Source organism: Polypterus senegalus, chromosome 1, assembly GCF_016835505.1.
Source record: "Polypterus senegalus isolate Bchr_013 chromosome 1, ASM1683550v1, whole genome shotgun sequence".
Classification (NCBI taxonomy): domain Eukaryota; kingdom Metazoa; phylum Chordata; class Cladistia; order Polypteriformes; family Polypteridae; genus Polypterus; species Polypterus senegalus.
The window spans coordinates 165,392,267-165,411,000 of NC_053154.1; the positions used below are offsets into that span (position 1 = coordinate 165,392,267).

Consider the following 18,734-nt stretch of genomic DNA (forward strand, 5'->3'; position numbering starts at 1 on the left):
GGCCCTATGACTCGATGTTTTCCCAAAGTACACCACACATTAACTTTGGGAGAATCTCTTTCATGTTCAGCAGACTCATGTGGATTTTCAGTTCCCCAAATATGGCAAAAATAAAACTTCTAAAGACAAAAAAACACTAGATACATCAAAGTTTCTAATTCTTTTTACTAATTCTTTCTATCACAGATACATACATAATTTAATTATCAAACAGCATTGTAACATTGCAATATGGAGTCAAGAATACTGAAATTGTACATAAAGTACTTTTACACATTGCTGTTCTCTTAGTTCTTATCTATTATATATGCAGTTAGAATCAATTATTATTTTTGATTATTCACAACATCTAGCTGCATGATATTAGATGCAGAATAATTTTGCATGACTAAAGTGCATGGAACAAAAGTGATCTGAACAAAGAAAAATGTGATATATGCATGCAGAAAAAAATATACTTAGCAACTAATATGCTCACATTGAAGGTACCATTGGCCTTTTCTGTCATGTATTCACAAACCTGTTTACCAGAACACGTGCAAAACTGTCTTTCCAGCAGCACAGCTAGTATGTTGACTTTGTCCATGTTGGTCCGTCATTGTGGAGAAAGCTGCAGGAGTTTAATTTGGTGGACACATAACAAAAAACAGAAGAAAACTTCATCTACATGTTAAAATGTTATTAGTGTTAAGTTTTTTGTCCACTGCTTTTGAAAAGCTGCAGTAGTCTGTTTGTGAGACTACTGTGAATAGAAGGCAGTCATGGAGTGGCAATAACAGAGTGGAATTTGCCAGACAGAATGATGGACAGCCTTCCCCACATTAAGAATTCCGTAGAGGCTTGGCATGAATCTTTTCAGCAAACAATAGATTGCCACCACATTTCCACAGTTAGCTCATACCGTGACGCTGATCAGGATTTATGTAGTGGAAGAATGTGGAAGTTGGCATTCGCACAGATTTATGCATCTGGATTTTTCTGTGCGTACGCACATTCCCACTTTTGTTCTTAAGCCATATTATAGTGTGAGTTCTACGCACAGCGTTATGCATGAGGCCCCAGATGACTTGAAAATCAAAATTCACAGGCTAATCCAGAGGTGTCTAAATCAAGACTTAGTCGCTGCCTGCAACAGTTAATACAGACACATGGATGGGGGTCTCATTTAGACTTTTTTGAGAAATTACATATGATGTGGTGCTATAAACTGCAAAAGATACACCTACTCTATTACTTGCATGGTATGTGGTTTCTCTGCATTTGTGTATAGTTTTCCTCTTTGCATTTCTGTCTTGGCACATTTTCTTTTTATTTCCTACCCTTTTTCATCCCTAATATTCCTCTGTTAACCCTGTCCCTTAGTTACAAGTTACTGCAGTTGAATCTCAAGATTACCAGCTAAAGCCATGTGAGGGATGCAAGTACAAAACCTGCCTATGTTCTAGTGAAATCCAAACCTTCAACTGGACTCTTACCCCAACAGTTCTTGGTAAGTCGACCTCACTAATCATATGTCACCTCATCTCATGCATTATAAGATAGTCTGAAGACCAATGAGAGTACATTATACACACAAATGCCTTTATCTTCTAAAAATTGGCACACATAGAGCTACTTTCTGTATGGAAAACATAGAACACCAATTTATTGTTAAAACTTTTCTCCCTCTTTTATTCTGGTAAAAGGTGTCAGACCATTTGTACTTTCACCAGCAGCCAGCCACATGCATTTCAGAACAGGTCATCCATGTCAAGTTAAGCATGTTTGGGCCCTGCCAGTATTTTAATGGTCATCTTGGAAAAGTTTGGGTTGCTGCTGGAAGAAGTGTTGGTGGGACCAACAGGGGTGCTTACCCTGTGGTCTGAATGTGGATCCAAATGCCTTAGTGCAGTGATGAGAATATAGTGCTGTAAAAAAGGTGCTGTCCTGCAGATGAGATGTAATACTAAAGTCCTGACTCTCTGTGGTCATAAAAGATTCCTGGACATCCTTCATAAAGAGTAGGGTGTGTCTCGATGTCCAGGATAAATAATCCACCATGGTCTAGTCATTGCGGTACCCTAATCATTCCGTCTCTAACTGACTATCTCTTTGACCCCTTCACCACCTAATATCTATGTGCATACTGGTGCAAAAATGGCTGATGTCATATCATTCAGGTGGATGCTAAACATTAGTGTTGGACGAAGTGGCTCCCCACTCACCGAAAAGCTTTGAGTAGTGAGAAAAGTGCTATATAAATGTAAAGATTTATTATTATTATTATTATTATTACTAGGTAGGCTCTACCCTTTACATGCTTTGCTTGCCAACCTCCGGGGCCGGGCACTGGGTGCATGATATATCGCGGTTGAGCCACTTGAAGGGCATTGGGATGCTGCTCCGTTAGAGAAAGCGACTGTATTTAAAGAGATGGTTTTATAGAAGATTATGCTAGGTGAGGGAGGAAGACGATTTGGTCCTTAGTTATTATAGATTGATTTTTAGAAAATCAGTTACTTGAGTATTTTCAGTACAACTGAGATGGCACAGTGGTAGCGCTGCTGCCTTGCAGTAAGGAGACCTGGGTTCACTTCCCGGGTCCTCCCTGCGTGGAGTTTGCATGTTCTCCCTGTGTCTGCGTGGGTTTCCTCCCACAGTCCAAAGACATGCAGGTTAGGTTTATTGGCGATCCTAAATTGTTGGGTGTGTGCGGGTGTGTGCCTTGTGGTGGGCTGGCACCCTGTCCGGGACTTGTTCCTGCCTTGTGCCCTGTGCTGGCTGGGATTGGCTCCAGCAGACCCCCGTGATCCGGTGTTAAGATATAGCGGGTTGGAGAATGACTGACTGACTGACTGACTACAACTGTCTATTTTAAATACCAATGAATAATAAAACACAGTAAAAAATAAAAGTACAAGTAGAAGTAAAACATAACAAAAAAGTAACAAAAAGTAGATAAAAAATGAAATTACATTAATGCCTCATCAAAAACAATATTATGAATTATTTTATCCTCTAATTTACATTCAGTAAAAGTAGCTTTTTTTGCTTTTGTGTTTGCATATTGTTCGAGATATTTTTCTCTTTCTCATTCATTGAACAATTCTCTTTGCTCTTGATTTTTATTATATATGGCTCTTTTTTGTTCATTTTCTTTTTTTGACATTCATTATCAGTTCTTGCTGCTTTTTTTCTATTGCAATCTAAAATTCAACGTTCTTGAATAGATAATGTGTTATTCTGTCTTGCCATTATAACTCACTGTGCTGAAGTTAGCAATGACAGTGTCATGGGGTGGGACAGAGAGAGGATATACACAGTAGGAATGATGATTGGGCGAGCGGTGTGGAGGGGAGTGGTCAAGGCTGAATAACACGGACACGATGGAAACTTTTTTAATATAATAGAGAGATTACCTCTAGATTAAGTGGCAGACTTTATACATGACAGGAGTACTTGACAGTTACTTAATACTGATAGTTGCTTTGCTCTTGTAAATATGTGACGTGTGTGTCACACCACTTGTTGATTTCAGTGTATGATATTTGTCTTTTGTTGGTTTTGTGTTGCTGTCATTAGCATGAGGGGAGTATTCAAGAAAGCACCTCATTTTAATCTGACATTTTATAATAAATTTCAATGTGTACTTAAACCTGTAAAACAGCAGCACTGCCATGTACTGTAGCAGGACATGTTTCTGATTGCTGTGGCTCTCCTGGTAATCTCGAATCACTTACATATATACTGTATATTAAGAATTCTATAGCAGTAAATATTTAAATTCCTTCTTTTTTTGCAATGAACACTACCCTCGTGGACCTTTCTACCACTATAATATTCAATCACAGTCAGAAGATCTCACCAGTTGCTCTCCAACTAATATATTGCTTTTTCTTTTTAGGAGAGATAGACATCACAGTCCGTGCGGAGTCTCTAAACACCAAAGAGCTGTGTGGAAATGAAGTTGTGACCGTTCCATCACGTGGTCGGGCTGACACAGTCATTCGGAAGCTGCTAGTAGAGGTAAAAACCACACAAAGCAATGGTTTCACACATAAATCAACATAAAATATTTAGTTATGACATATGTCACTCTGGTTTTATGTTCTAGGAGCTCCTACTGTAGGCATATTCACATACTTATTACATGCTAGCTGTGTACGCCTGTGCTGTAAAAAGCCCGGGGTGCTAGAAACTATTTAAATCTTAAGAAAAAAAACTTAAATGTAGAGATGTCAGGTAATTGAAAGGAACTACTCTGAGCATTTCTCTCCTCTGAGGTTTCTTTTTGCCAACGTGCTCACATCGCTTGTGTATTAGCAATGGGAGGAAAAGTGAGGAAAAGTAAAAGGGATAAGATTTTGCAGATGTTAGCGGTTAAGTGAGTTTGTCCTTCTTCTGAGTTTTTTTGCCAACATGCTCGCCTCACTTGTATATTAGCGGCTAAGCGAGTTTTCTGTTTCCTCGGAGGTGGAGCCCTTACCCCAACTCCACCTCTCACTTCGGGGCTGGACAGACAGACACACACACTTTCAAATGTAGACGGGTTATGTATAAGACATGTTTGTCCCATCACTCATAAGCTGAAAGGCACTTTCTGGTAAAAAAAAAAAATGGCTTAAAATAGTTGAGTGGCTGCTAATCCGTAGTTTCCACTAGCAGGCCACATTGTTTGGTGAAGTCCAGCTGCTAGCTTGTCTCCCACAGATCGATCTCTGTGTAGTCATCCCAGGGTGAACGTTTTCATTGGCACATTTGCCGCACTGTGATCAGCTGATGCAGGCACCTAACTTTTGTCTTCGGTCTCTAGTTCACTTGTATCAAAATCGAGTTTGATAAGTCAGAGTCCGATTCAACAATCACACGCAAAAAATAAATAATAGGCACAGAGTATTTTGCTTTCTGCATTTGCATCTCCCTCTCGCCCAATGTCGATGCCATTCTAGATGGCGCTTACTTTATGTTACTCGTGCACATGCAGGGTTTTAACGTCAAGTCGATGAGTCTAAAAATCTTCCAAGCAAAGAGGGGGTCTATCTGTAACGTAACAGTAAGTTTTATCAACATTTACAGCTTTCTTTTGCCCTCTGCCCCTGATATCCACCTTCAACCCCTTGTGTCGACAAAAGTCGACATCCGCCCTAAAACAGTTAAAATTAGGTTAAAATCCCGGGCAGGTTCTTCCATAAAAACACTCACAAGCCCGTAATGCCTTTGTCTAAACTTCAGTGTCTCCTCAGTTTATCCCATCAGGACCTTGCAGCATGAGGAGAAGGCAGCCGTCAGGTGCAGTCATCCAAAAAATCACAGTTTCTGATTCCTACTGCCAGTCCATTGGCATTTGTAGGAATCCCTGATGAACCCCACTCACATCTACCTCAGCCAGTCCATAAGCATCAAAAAGGAGACACGGTTACTCTTACTTCTATCTGCATTGTTCAGACAGAGCGCCTCTTCTCCTGCCCCACACTCGAGTGCAGGCCTGCCATTTGCTTCCCTGGAGCATACTACCAACCACCAGACTCCCTTCTTTACAAAAGTGTCTCCTCACAATCCTGCCTTCTTTCTTCTCCCATAAGCTTTTCCTTGATTCTATCTCTGATTTTTTTGATTTGATCTGATTTTTCCTCTATGCCATGCAGGCTTCCTATAGCCCTGATTGGGTCAGGTGTTATCCTCCACCTACTCTGAAGTGTGAATGAAGCACTTAATGTAAATATGTAATCAATCAAGCAACCCAATCAACCTTTGAGTGGCACGTGCAGACTCACACAGGCACCTACATGCGCTCCAGGACACTCGATTGATTAATTGATTGATACAGAACGCCACAATCCTCTTTCATCACACGCACTTGCAGATCCTCAGATCCTCACCATAGGAGCAAAGTGTGATACTCAGGCAGGAATTCAAAGGTGAATTGGGGTTTTCATTCACTGCTGTCTTCTCTTCTTTTGTAATAAGGCTGAAGGGTTGAAGAAAGCTGAAACTCAGAACTCCCTGCTGTGTCTGAAAGGTGAGCTGCCTTCTCTGCCATTCTTTTTCTTCTTTGTACATCCATCACCCTGCTTGTTTTTACCTGTTCCTCCATTTAGATATCCAGTTAGCCATGGATCTTTGTGAAATCAAAAACTAAATGCAGAAACACATAAAGTCCTTACTGAAGATGCTACCAAAGATATTCAGCACTGATTTCTTGTATGTGAGCTTTGTAATAATATCATCTCTTGCCAGCCCTACTCGCAGATGGCCAGACTGCTGTGTATGGTCCCACTATGATCAAAGCAATAGTAATGGAGAAACAAAGCAAAGGGTAACACTGGTGGGAATAACTAAGAGCAAATGGGGCATGGCAGTTGTGGCTAAAGATACAGATCTAAAGTAAGTGCAGGAAAGGGAGTAATGTGTCAGAAACAGGTTTTGAAAGGTAACAGTTAATCCATCTCTCTAATCCCGGAACTGATTTGATCATCTACGTTGTATTGATATAAAACAAAGAAAAAGGCTATGGAGAACTGACAACTCATTGACAAAGCACAATGATGTTGGGGAAAGAAGTATAATTTCTACACTCACCAGATTGATTCATTTTTAGCATTGGTAGCCAGGTCATACATAATTGGTTAGCTAATATATATATCCACCTTTTTGATATTTATTAGACCTAATTTTTACAAATGAGGTGGTTACCGCCCAGTGGTTACTTTTACTGGCCCATGAATCCTCATTTGACTCTTGCACTTGTCATTCCAATGTGGAGTTTGCAAGTCCCACCATGTCTGTTTGGTTTCACCTCTGGGTTTTACAGTTTTCTCCCACATCCCCAAGATATGTAGGTCAGGATAACTGGCTGTCCCATATTGAACCCAGTATGATTGTGGTGGATGTGTAGGTTCTGTAATGGATTAGCACACTTCTTGTCTTGCACTCAAAGTTGTAGCTGTTGTGATTTCTGATTTTATTATTTGTTGATTTTTTTTTTTAAACTAGGGGGCTTTGCCCCCTGCTCGCTTTGTTCGGCAACCCCCAGGTTTGGTTATCCGGATATACAATATAAAGAGATTGTTATTTTCATTTCATTCATTTTCATTCATAGTGAATGAGTTAAACGCCAAAAGGGCTGCTAGTGCCGTGCTGCATGATCTGCATGTCATGCGTCACGTTGATCATTTAAAAGCCTGTACAGCAGCTGCTGCTGCTTATGACGTGCTGTGTGATCTGCATGTTGCACTGCACAACAATCATTTAAAAGCCTGTACAGCAGCTGTCCTTTTATCTAACTTTTTTGTCTCACGGGACATTAAAGTGTCTCCAAGTATTAGTTTGTAAGTAGGGCGTATCATGCAAGTAGTCTCGTGGGACTTCTGAGTGTCTTCCGAGAAGATCATGTCTTGTCTCCCACCCAAGATTTTTTTTTATAATAGAGAGATTTGCTTTTGATATATTTTATTAATCCCCGAGGTCAGAGCGCAGAGTCAGCCATTGTACAGCACCCTGGAGTAATTTTCAGGTTAGGGTTAGGGCCTTACTCAAGAGTTCAATGGAGTAGGATCCCTTCTGGCAGTAACGAGATTTGAACCAGCAACTTTCCAGATACCAGAGCAAATCTGTAGTCTCAGAGCCACCGCGTATTTGCATTTTTTTCAAAATATTTTCTGATTTCTAACTTTGTGGGGGATTTTGAGATCCTGAATCCATTCCTGCTATTAGGTTTATTGGATTCCGGTGTTTTAGAGATCTAAGAGACATTAGCTATCTTGCATCCTACTGAGATGATATTTTGTTTTTTACTGGGCATTGCCATTTTATGGGGGTTGTTGGGATGGTTGCTAGTGTGTTGGTATGGTTGACGCTCACAGTCATGTGTTGTGTGATGTTTATGGTCAAAGGTATAAAGGGTGGCTGTTGAGATTTAAGTGTTGTCTGAGTTTCAAGATTCTTCCTAAAAAGAAATTAGAACTACTTTTTGAGTGTGTTTTTGAGTTCTAAAAGTTTTCTGACCTGTTTCTATTCTCTTTGACTTAGGATTTCATTTTGGTTTTGAGGCTTGGTTATAGCATGTTATGGTTTCAGTTTTTGGCTACGTATATGAGTGTTCTTATCTCCTAATCCCTTTAATCAAGCCCTAGGGAGGATCCATTTTCATTACAGGGTACAACACCAACTCCCTGAAAACCTGAATTGGATTTAGTGGGGTTGAATGACATGCAATCGTTTTGTGAAGTTACAACCAAATAGATAGATGATACTTTATTTTTTATGGGAGCTTACCAACCCTAACATTTCTTTGTTTTGTTTTTCAGGAAGTACAGTTACAAAAAACATTTCTTTGACCCTCCCAGATGTCTTTATTGAAGGATCAGCTAAGGCATTTGTGTCTGTTCTAGGTAATGCAAAATATGTTATGATCAAGGCATGCAAGAGAGCAGAGAGCATGAAATATGATTTGTTTATTCCCAGAAATGGAGAAAGGGGTCTAATCATATGTAAATGTGTAGGTATCCCACCTATCCAAATTAACTCCGAGCACCCATAGTTTTGGGATGAACTATACCTGAAAAATTCCAAAGACTCATCTTTACCATAAAATATGCCCTGCCACCAGTCTTTCCACCCTATCCCCTACTTCCAGACTCCTTGAGGAGAAGGAGGTTGGAAGTTCTTGAAAAATATCAGAGGCCTCATGTATAACCCTGCTAGTAGAATTCACACTAAAACATGGCATACAGACAAAAGTTGAAATATGCGTGACTTTACACCAAGTTTAGTTTTTATACATCTCAAAGTAAGCGCGGAAACGGGTGTACACAACATTTTTGTGCATACGCACTGTTTATATACGAGGCCCCAGGTAACATGGGAGTCAAAGTTAAAACTACTGTACATCAGACCATCTTTCACCTCGTGAAAGAACTCCTAGACCAAATACATGATTTCTCTACAAGAATGTTCTGAAAGTAAAAAAAAAAAAAAGAACGAATTTAAAGTTGAAAAAAAAAATCTGATTTTCTTTTTTAACTAGGAGATGTAATGGGAAGAGCCCTGCAAAACCTGGATGGGCTACTTGTCATGCCCTATGGCTGTGGAGAGCAAAACATGGTGCGTTTTGCCCCAAATATTTACATCCTCAAATACCTGGAAGAAACTGGGCAGATGACTGAACCAATCAAACAGAAGGGAATTAATTTCATGCAAAGTGGTAAGAGATGTTAATTATGTGAATTGTAAAAGACATGAATGAAAACTGAAGATGACAAATCAGACTGAAAAGTAGGTAGAGCTATGGAGATGGATGAACTATAATGAACTGCAAAAATAACAAATGCTCCCAGTATAAACCACCCCAACATTACTTTTCTTTTCAGAAGGAACTTACTTATATGCATGCATGGCTGTAAATTAACATTTGTTTTTTATCTGGGCGCTTTAAAAAGATGAAACAGGGGAGAGGAAATACAGCCAGATGATATCCAACATACATTTATAGAAAAGAACAAGAAGAAAAAAAACAGAAAAACAATATATTTACTAAGTCTTGTCATGTGAACATCTCTCACAGTATCAGCTGGTTGACATTTCTAGCAGAATTAGATTCTGTTGATCCTGAACTTCCCTCCGTGTCCACTGGAGATAACTAACAGACACCACATTTTCCTTTTGTTGCTTTTTGGAAACCTGAAAACTGTGGAGCAAGACTAATCTCACCAACAATCTAAGCTCTTTCCAAAGTGATTCCTGTCATTCCTTCAAAGATGATCCATCTCAGACATAATGGAACTTCCAATGTGTCCCCCTATTACAGGTTACCAGAGGGAATTGACCTATAAGCATTACGATGGATCCTACAGTGCATTTGGGATGTCAGATGAAACTGGAAACACCTGGTTGGTGGGCTTATTTTTCTGAAAATCTGAGACACTGTTCTGATATTGTAATTCTGTTATTGGCATAATTAATTGAGTAAAATTAGAGGACAAGTTATTTTTTAAGTCAAAGTTATTTGTTCATAATCTTGGTACATATTTATGTGCGACATGAAATTGTGTTCTGAAATGAAGCATTTTTATTTTGTTTTCTTGTTTGTTTTTTTTTAATACCTAACCTTTTCTTGTATTTTAAAATGGAAGTCATAGGGCAAGGTACAAAATGAAAACAAAAGCCTAAAAACTTAGCAAATATGTCCTACAGTCTCAGCGTATTGACCCACGTCAAGATATTCCAAAACAGCATATCCATGTCATTTTAGAAAGGGAAAAATGCAAATTTTTGTGAGATTCAGCCATTTTAAAAAGGAGACTGGCTGGGCTTTTTCTTGCTGATTATCTACCTACGCAGCAACTTTTCAGCTTCAAGAGCATGGTTGCATGTTGATACCTAGATGTTAACTGCCGTCTCTTTCCTGAAGAAAACTAGAAAATTAACACTGAAAAAATGTCACACTTAGCCGTCACTCACAGTCTTTTACTACATGTGATAAAAATAATTAAAACTTGACAATTCAGAACTACCCCATCATGTTATGGACTTGTAAATGTCTACTTGAATGAAACAGTGAAACTACATTTACATTTACATTTGCTTACTCAAGAATGTTGTTTTCAGTTCTTGTGTTATCATATCCTCAACAAGAGCGACTCAGCATGTGCTTTAAAATAATTAGACTGGCGTACACACATAATCACATAAACACATAATCTGCCATTTAGATTTTCTCTGTATTTTTTTTATCATGCATGCACACGACAGGCCACAAAAAGTATGTATTGATTGGCACTAAACATCGATGTGCAAGGGGGCCTTGGCTGTTTCAAAAATCAAAGGCTTTTATTTAAAAAAACTGCAATATAGTGTTGTCACTATATTCATATTTCTTTTTACGTACAGTATACAAAATATAATGAGACACTAATGTGCATGCCTCACCAACACACGTCACACAGCAACTTGGTATGAGTCTCACCCCATAGGCTATGTAAAATAACACAGAATGTAGTAGGCAAAAAGTAGGTGCCATTTAGGTAAAAGTATGATTTGAGTGTTCATCCATCGTTATACCACTGTGTGTGTATGTGACTCAGAAAGTGTGCCAGGATTGCCTATAAAAATAAGATCAAAGTACACATGGCATAAGAAAAACGAATCTGATTCAAGTATACATGGGCCTTCAGCGCTTGTGGATGTTGTGAATCATGGCAGGTGGGTACTGAAATCAGACAGTTTCAGGGTTTACTGACAAGTCTACCGTTTTTCAGACATTCAGCACACTTTTGTGCAGAACCTCATGTGTGATAAAATATATTGTGACCAATGAAAAAGCAGAATTGCAGAGATAAAAGTAGAACGAGATGCAGCCTGTAGCTATAGAAATTTGGCAAAGTGGGGGTGTGCCCAGGTAAATGTCCTCCAAACTTTAATAATGTGGCCACTTTGAGTGGACAAGTGAACAGGTAATGTGTCCTTAACCTCAAGAAAATAGCACCAAGAATGTGGTGTGATAACGTTTACTACTTCAAGTTTACTTTTGTTGACACAAGGAAGCCTAAGAAATGCATAAGCTTTTGTTTTCATGTTTAGATCCCAGTACCCATGACTTCCATTTTAAAACACAAGAGTAGGTTAGTTTTTTTTTTTTTAATTTATTAAAAGATTTAAGACTTTAAAACACAATTCCATGTGGCAAATTGATCGTGAACAAATAAACTAGACTTATTCTTTAATGTAAAACTTTTCTATTTTCTTATTTTTTTCCTGCCAGGTTAACAGCATTTGTAATGAAGTCCTTTGGCAGTGCTCAGCACTTCATTTTTATTAATCCCAGTCACATCAATGATGCTAAGAAGTGGCTGGAAGGACGGCAGAATAAGAATGGCTGCTTTCAGAACGTTGGCAGACTTCTGAATGCTGCCATGAAGGTAAGGCTATTGAAAAGCTTTCTGAGCTCCCATAGGGCATTGCACAGGCTGACACATTATTTACTGGGTATCTGCTTTTGCTGGATTCAAATGTGCATAGCAAGAATTAAGACTGACAGACCCTGGCTAGGCAAGGCCCATGTTGCAAATATGGACATCTTTCATCGAGCGCTATTTTTTTCACGTGGCAAAATTCCAGTTTTACTGTGCATTGCATAATATCACAAATTGTGTCATCTTAATATGAAACACAATATGAATATCAGGCAAGGCAGTCATGTGGTCTAATAGAAAGTCAAAACCTAAAGGAAGATCCACCTTCAGCGTAGGAAAGAATGCACGCCAACCCTTATGGCAGTTGATTTTTCAACTGTTTGATGTAAGCTGTGAAAGTTCCAATTGTTTCTTATGTATTCTGAATCTTGGTAAAATGTTAGTAGATACTTGGAAATCTTTGCCTCAGATGAAAGTTTGTACAAGCTTATAGACATGTAAATATACTATCTTAGAAACCATTCTGGAAGCAGTTGTTGATCACTTTTTTTTTAAAGCATGGTAAAGCCCCAATAATCTTATTAACTTATTACAGTTTTTTGCAATTGCTTAAGTACAATTTTGAAAACAGGGCCCAGTTTTCCAAAACACTAGACCCAAGTAGCAAAACACCTCAGATTATTTGCAAAATGGAACACTTTAGTCAAAACTATACAATTTCTAACAAAACCCAATTTTCTTGTCATAATATAAACATATCCATCATATGGTCTGATTCTGTTTGAATCAGTTAAACACTCCTGTGCTTAGCCTAAAACACTTTTAACATTACATAGATAAACTGTAAAAATAAATTCACCAACACTATATGACAACAATTGTGCAGACCAATGAAAATATTTGTTTCTTTTCATGTATTCAAGTCAGTCAATACTGAACATTTCAACAAAACATTCAGAAGAAAACACTTTCCGGTTATCATACAGTATTACTGAACATATCATAGTACTGTAAGCTAACAGTACTAATATAAAGCATCCGTTTCAGTTCAGAACTGAAAAAAAGAGAACATTAAACATCATCTCTCCACCAATCTGGATCCAGCTACAGGGCCTCGTCAACATCACAGGCTATATTTTCATTTGCAAGACAACATGGAAAAAATCTTCTGGAGTGACGAATCCACCCTTGTATTGATGCTGCATCAATCTGGTCAAAGGCTTCCTCTATAGCTCGAATGGGGGGCATCTGGAAATACGGCTGGAGATCATATACCTTCCACCGCCATGCTGAGAACTCCTCAATGGGGTTTAGGAAGGGGGAGTATGGTGGAAGGTATTGGACTGTAAATTGTGGTTGTTGATGAAACCGGTTTTAGACCTCAGCAGAATGAAAGATACACAACAATGTATCGCATCTGGTCCCTTTGGTTTACTGCTGTGATAATGTTGTAAAATGTTCAAAAATGTAAGAATGAGGTCAGTGTAGTAAGGACCCAAGTTGGCATGGAGGTGGAGGACCCCATTTTGTGATATGGCAGCACAAAGGGTAATGTTAACCCCACGTTGCCCTGGTATATTGACAATAGCCCTGTGGCCAGTGATGTTTCTTCCCCTTCTCCTCACTGTTCTCAGGTTAAATCCAGTCTCAACAATGTATGTAAACTCCTGCCAGACTTCCTCCACATCCATTTGCAAAACTCTCTGAAATGCAGTTGCAGATCAATATACTGTAGGTCTGTTATACAGCAAAATTACATGTACAGTTACAAAAGGTTATGTGTGCAGTGCACAATACCACAGTCAGTGAACAAAACTTACCTACACATATTCACGCCACAGGACTTTCACCCTATCTGAATTTCTCTCAAATGGCACTCTATACAATTGTTTCATCAGAACTTGATGTGTTTTAAAGATATGAGCTATTTTTGACAGAGAGACTTGTTGGACATTATTGAAAATTGTGTGATCATTGACAACATGGGTTTGAATTTCTCTAAGTCTGATCACATTATTGGGCAAAACGAGGTTTATGATCTCTCTCTCTTGCTCCTATGTGAATATGTGACCCCTCCCTTTTGGTATTCTTGACGTTCAATCCTATGTTGGCCAAACAAAATACATGCCAAACTGTAACATGATACAGAAATAGATACCAAAACTGTTGATATACATATTATATGCAGTAAGCTATGGATTTTCTGTTGACAGAACAGAGTCAGTTTCTCACCTGTTCTCTTGTCGAAATGTCCGAACTACTGATGCCATTGTGTACCAGCTTAGGTTAGGCTGTACTCTCAGTCCAGCCTCCCTCGGTGTTAGTTCATGGTTTACTGCCTGGTCCGCAAGTGTAGTACAAATTTCATTAGACAGATTTGTTTGATTTGACAGATTTCTTCTTTGTGCACGTCCTACCCCTCCTCCAGGTGTTCCTCTCCATCTGCCTCTTCCTCTGCTACTTTCTCCACCTTGTTCTCACATAGGAAGGAAGCAAGGTAGGTGGGTAGGTTGGTCGGTCAGTCGGTAGATAGGTAGGTACAGCAGCACAGAATAAAATTTTTACCTTCAAGAGCAGCATTTCTGACTTTGGCTTCATATTTTTAGATAACCTGTACAAATGGTTTGCTAGTAAACTGATCATAGTTATAGAAGACAAGAGTGCAAAGCAAAGTGTAAAAAGAGGAGTTTGAACAAGATTTTCATTCTAGACCTAACCAGTCCAATATATTTCAGTTGCCTTCTGATTCTTTCCAGAGTTTCAGAGTATATACTGTACATTCAAAACCCAGTAATAAAACTGGAAGCAAGGTAATGCCACTGTCCAAATTACATTTATGTAGTGTTGTTGGTTTTTTTTTTGGACATATGCCAAAACACTTAACTTAATGTTAATGGATATGCTCTGAAAGAAAAACAGAACTTTTCTTAGAAAAGTTATTTAAATAACACTAATTCTCCCAGCTAAAAAAAAAAAAAAAAGCTGCTGGGACAACAACTTATTAATGTATAGTTTGATGTTTTTCATCAAAAGAAATTGAATTTCATTTAAAGATTAGTTTGGGTTCAAAAAAAAGAAAAAAGATATCCATATTCCATTTTATCAAAAGTTTTTTTTCTGCATACAGAAATAGAATATTAGAACTCAGATACTTAAGGGGTATATACTATGGTACTTATAGATACATATATATAGATTGTAAAAAGGAAGAGACTCGACACACGTAAAAAGGTTTGGGGCAGCCACCCGTATATTATTCCTAGCTGCAAAGGGTTGGTTTTCTAATCAAGAGAGTAGTTGATTGTACGGAGTCCAAAACAGAACTGGTGAAGGTTTGAAAAGATGGCAGTTTTAAATGGTCAGACAGGAAGTGATGTATGCTTAACTGGAAGTGATTTAGGTTGACCGGAAGTGATGTTTCTCTGACATCAGCCTGGGAGCCGGGACCGGAAGTGACAATCTTCTGGGCGCCAGAACTGGAAGTGACGTTCTTCTAGGCGCCAGAACCGGAAGTGACATTCTCCTAGGCGCCGGAACCAGAAGTGATGTTCTTGATTCAGATCAACCGCGGCTGGTCTGTAGAGATAGCAGGAGAAGGTTTAATGCACCCCGCCCTCCCCTGGCCTGGCGTGGAATTACCATTACTTGGTCCACACAATGTCCTCCTATTCGCATGTGTGTGACAAGATACATAGATACACATACTATAGATACGAATAAGTGACTCAGGTGCCGCTGAGAGTGGCATCTTTTCCAGCAGCTCCGTGTACGACTTTATTTTCCTACCTTTCTCTTTATTTTACTGATCACTCTTATCACTTTCTTTTATGTGGACCCGTTCCCTGGACAATTTTTACTACTTTTTTACTACTTGGACATGTGTTTTACATGCAGAGACTCATCTATTCAAGTAGTCAACTTCAAGCGCTGAGAACAAATGCCCGCGCCAGTGTGGTGCCCTATTTACCTGATGAGGTAAGAAGGCGGTATTGTGGGAGCAGAGCTAAGGTAAAAGCGAAGCAGCTTGCGAGAAACTGTTGTTATAAGCCTTCTGTGATCCTGGGAAATGTGAACTCACTACCAAATAAGATGAATGAACTGGCCGCACTGGTGAAAAATGTCAGGACCTACAGAAAATGCAGTTTGTTGTATTTTTGTGAAACGTGGCTAACAACTATCATCCCAGATGCTAATGTGGAGCTACCCGGTTTTAGCACAGTTAAAGCGGACAGAGACTCAAATACCTGTGGGAAGCGGAAAATAGGAGGACTCGCTCTCTATGTAAATACAAGTTGGTGTAACTCTGGACATGTAAACGTTCCCACGCTGCAGGGACATCGAACTGTTGCCCGTAAGTCTGTGCCCCTATTACTTGCCCAGAGAGTTTGGACAGGTCATTGTTGTTATTGTATACTTCCCTCCTTGGGCGGACGTGGAGATAGCGGGTGACATCATCCATTCCACTGTTGCTAAATTACAAACACAGCACCCTGAGGCGCTTATGCTAATCGCTGGAGATTTTAACTATGTGACACTGGACAAAACATTACCTGCCTTCTCACAGTATGTGGATTGTAACACCCGGGGAATTAGGACTATTGACCTACTGTATGCAAACATTAAAGATGCATACAGCACCACCCGCTGCCTGCACTTGGGAAAGCAGATCATAACATGGTCCTGCTTCAGCCTCACTAAAGCCAAGAGTAAGGGAGCTACCTACAACCACACGCTCATTCACGAAGTGGTCCCCTGGGGCAGAGCAGGCTCTGAGAGACTGCTTTGGAACTACGGACGGGATATCCTGCAAGGGTCATATAGTGAGAATATTGAGGAGGTTGTTGACTGCACTACTGACTACATCGACTACATCAACTTCTGTATGGACATTGTAGTTCCAGTAAGAACAGTACGCTGCTATGCTACCAACAAGCCATGGATTACAAGTGACATCATGGGCCTTTTGAACCAGAAGAAAAGGGCTTTTAAAGGCGGTGATCAGCATGAGCTCAAGTGTGTGCAGAAGGAACTCCGAGTCCAGCTCAGGGTGGCAAAGCAGCAGTACAGGAGAAAGCTGGAGCAGAAGTTGCAGAATAACAGCATGAAGAAAGTGTGGGATGGGATGTGAAACATCACTGGCAGCAGCTCGAAGCGGGGTGCCACCATCGAGAGAGACGTGGAGAGAGCAAACCAAATGAACAACTTCTTTAACAGGTTTGACCACCCTAACCCACTCTCACCTCAGAGTACTGCACCCTCCACCCATCCTTCTGCTGATACCAGCATAGGAGAGACATTCCCACCTGGGGAGTCCTCAACAGCGCATCTTCAACCTGTCCCGAGGCTTTGGAAAACATCTTGCATCACCCCAGTCCCAAAGGTATCACGTCCTAGTGAGCTGAATGACTTCCGGCCTGTCGCTGTGACGTCACATGTGATGAAGACCATGGAGCGGCTGCTGCTTCACCACCTGAGGCCACAGGTTTGCCACGCCCTTGACCCTCTGCAGTTCGCATACCAGGAGAAGGTGGGAGCAGAGGATGCCATCATCTATATGCTACACCGATCCCTCTCCCACTTGGACAGAGGCAGTGGTGCTGTAAGAATCATCTATATGCTACACCGATCCCTCTCCCACTTGGACAGAGGCAGTGGTGCTGTAAGAATTATGTTTCTTGACTTCTCTAGCACCTTCAACACCATCCACCCTCTGCTCCTTAGGGAAAAGCTGACTGAGATGGGAGTAGACTCCTGGTGGTATAGATCATGGACTATCTTACAGACAGACCTCAGTATGTGCGTCTTGGGAACTGCAGGTCTGACATTGTGGTCAGCAACACAGGAGCACTGCAGGGGACTGTGCTTTCTCTGGTCCTGTTCAGCCTATATACATCGGACTTCCAATACAACTCAGAGTCCTGCCACGTGCAAAAGTTCGCTGACGACACTGCTATCGTGGGCTGCATCAGGAGTGGGCAGCAGGAGGAGTATAGGAACCTATTCAAGGACTTTGTTAAAAGGTGTGACTCAAACCACTTACTCCTGAACACCAGCAAAACCAAGGAGCTGGTGGTGGATTTTAGGAGACCCAGGCCCCTCCTGGACCCTGTGATTGCCAGAGGCGACTGTGTGCAGAGGGTGCAGACCTATTAATACCTGGGAGTGCAGCTGGATGATAAATTGGACTGAACTACTGATGCTCTGTGCAAGAGAGGACAGAGCCGACTATACTTCCTTAGAAGACTGCCGTCCTTCAACATCTGCAATAAGATGCTGCAGATGTTCTATCAGATGGTTGTGGTGAGTGCCCTCTTCTATGTGGTGGTGTGCTGGGGAGACAGCATAAAGAAGGAGGACGCCTCACGCCTTGACAAACTGGTGAGAAAGGCAGGCTCTGTTGTAGGCATGGAGCGGGACAGTTTGACATCCGTGGCAGAGCGACGGGCGCTGAGCAGGCTCCTGTCAATCATGGAGAATCCACTGAACAGTATCTCCAGACAGAGGAGCAGCTTCAGCGACAGACTGCTGTCACTATCCTGCTCCACTGACAGACTGAGGAGATCGTTCCTCCCCAACACTATGCGATTCTTCAATTCCACCAGGGGGGTAAATGTTAACATTATACAAAGTTATTGTCTGTTTTACCTGCATTTTTATCACTCTTTAATTTAATAGTTTTTTTTTTAGCAGTATGCTGCTGCTGGAGTATGTGCATTTACCCTTGGGATTAATAAAGTATCCTATCTATCTATCTATCTATCTATCTATCTATCTATCTATCTATCTATCTATCTATCTATCTATCTATCTATCTATCTATCTATCTATCTATAGTCAAATTGTTTA

General features: G+C 40.3%; 1 protein-coding gene across 2 annotated transcripts in view; it reads left to right on the forward strand.

Moving 5' to 3' along the window:
* Positions 1–18,734, forward strand: part of LOC120534455 (alpha-2-macroglobulin-like protein 1) — a 121,681-nt gene that overhangs the window by 74,473 nt on the left and 28,474 nt on the right. For both annotated transcript variants that reach the window (XM_039762044.1, XM_039762053.1), the window contains exons 20-26: positions 1,363–1,489; positions 3,884–4,005; positions 5,947–5,998; positions 8,286–8,369; positions 9,005–9,181; positions 9,785–9,866; positions 11,738–11,894. In XM_039762044.1, coding sequence (XP_039617978.1) covers positions 1,363–1,489; positions 3,884–4,005; positions 5,947–5,998; positions 8,286–8,369; positions 9,005–9,181; positions 9,785–9,866; positions 11,738–11,894 — 801 coding nt within the window. The remainder of the gene's footprint in view (positions 1–1,362; positions 1,490–3,883; positions 4,006–5,946; positions 5,999–8,285; positions 8,370–9,004; positions 9,182–9,784; positions 9,867–11,737; positions 11,895–18,734) is intronic.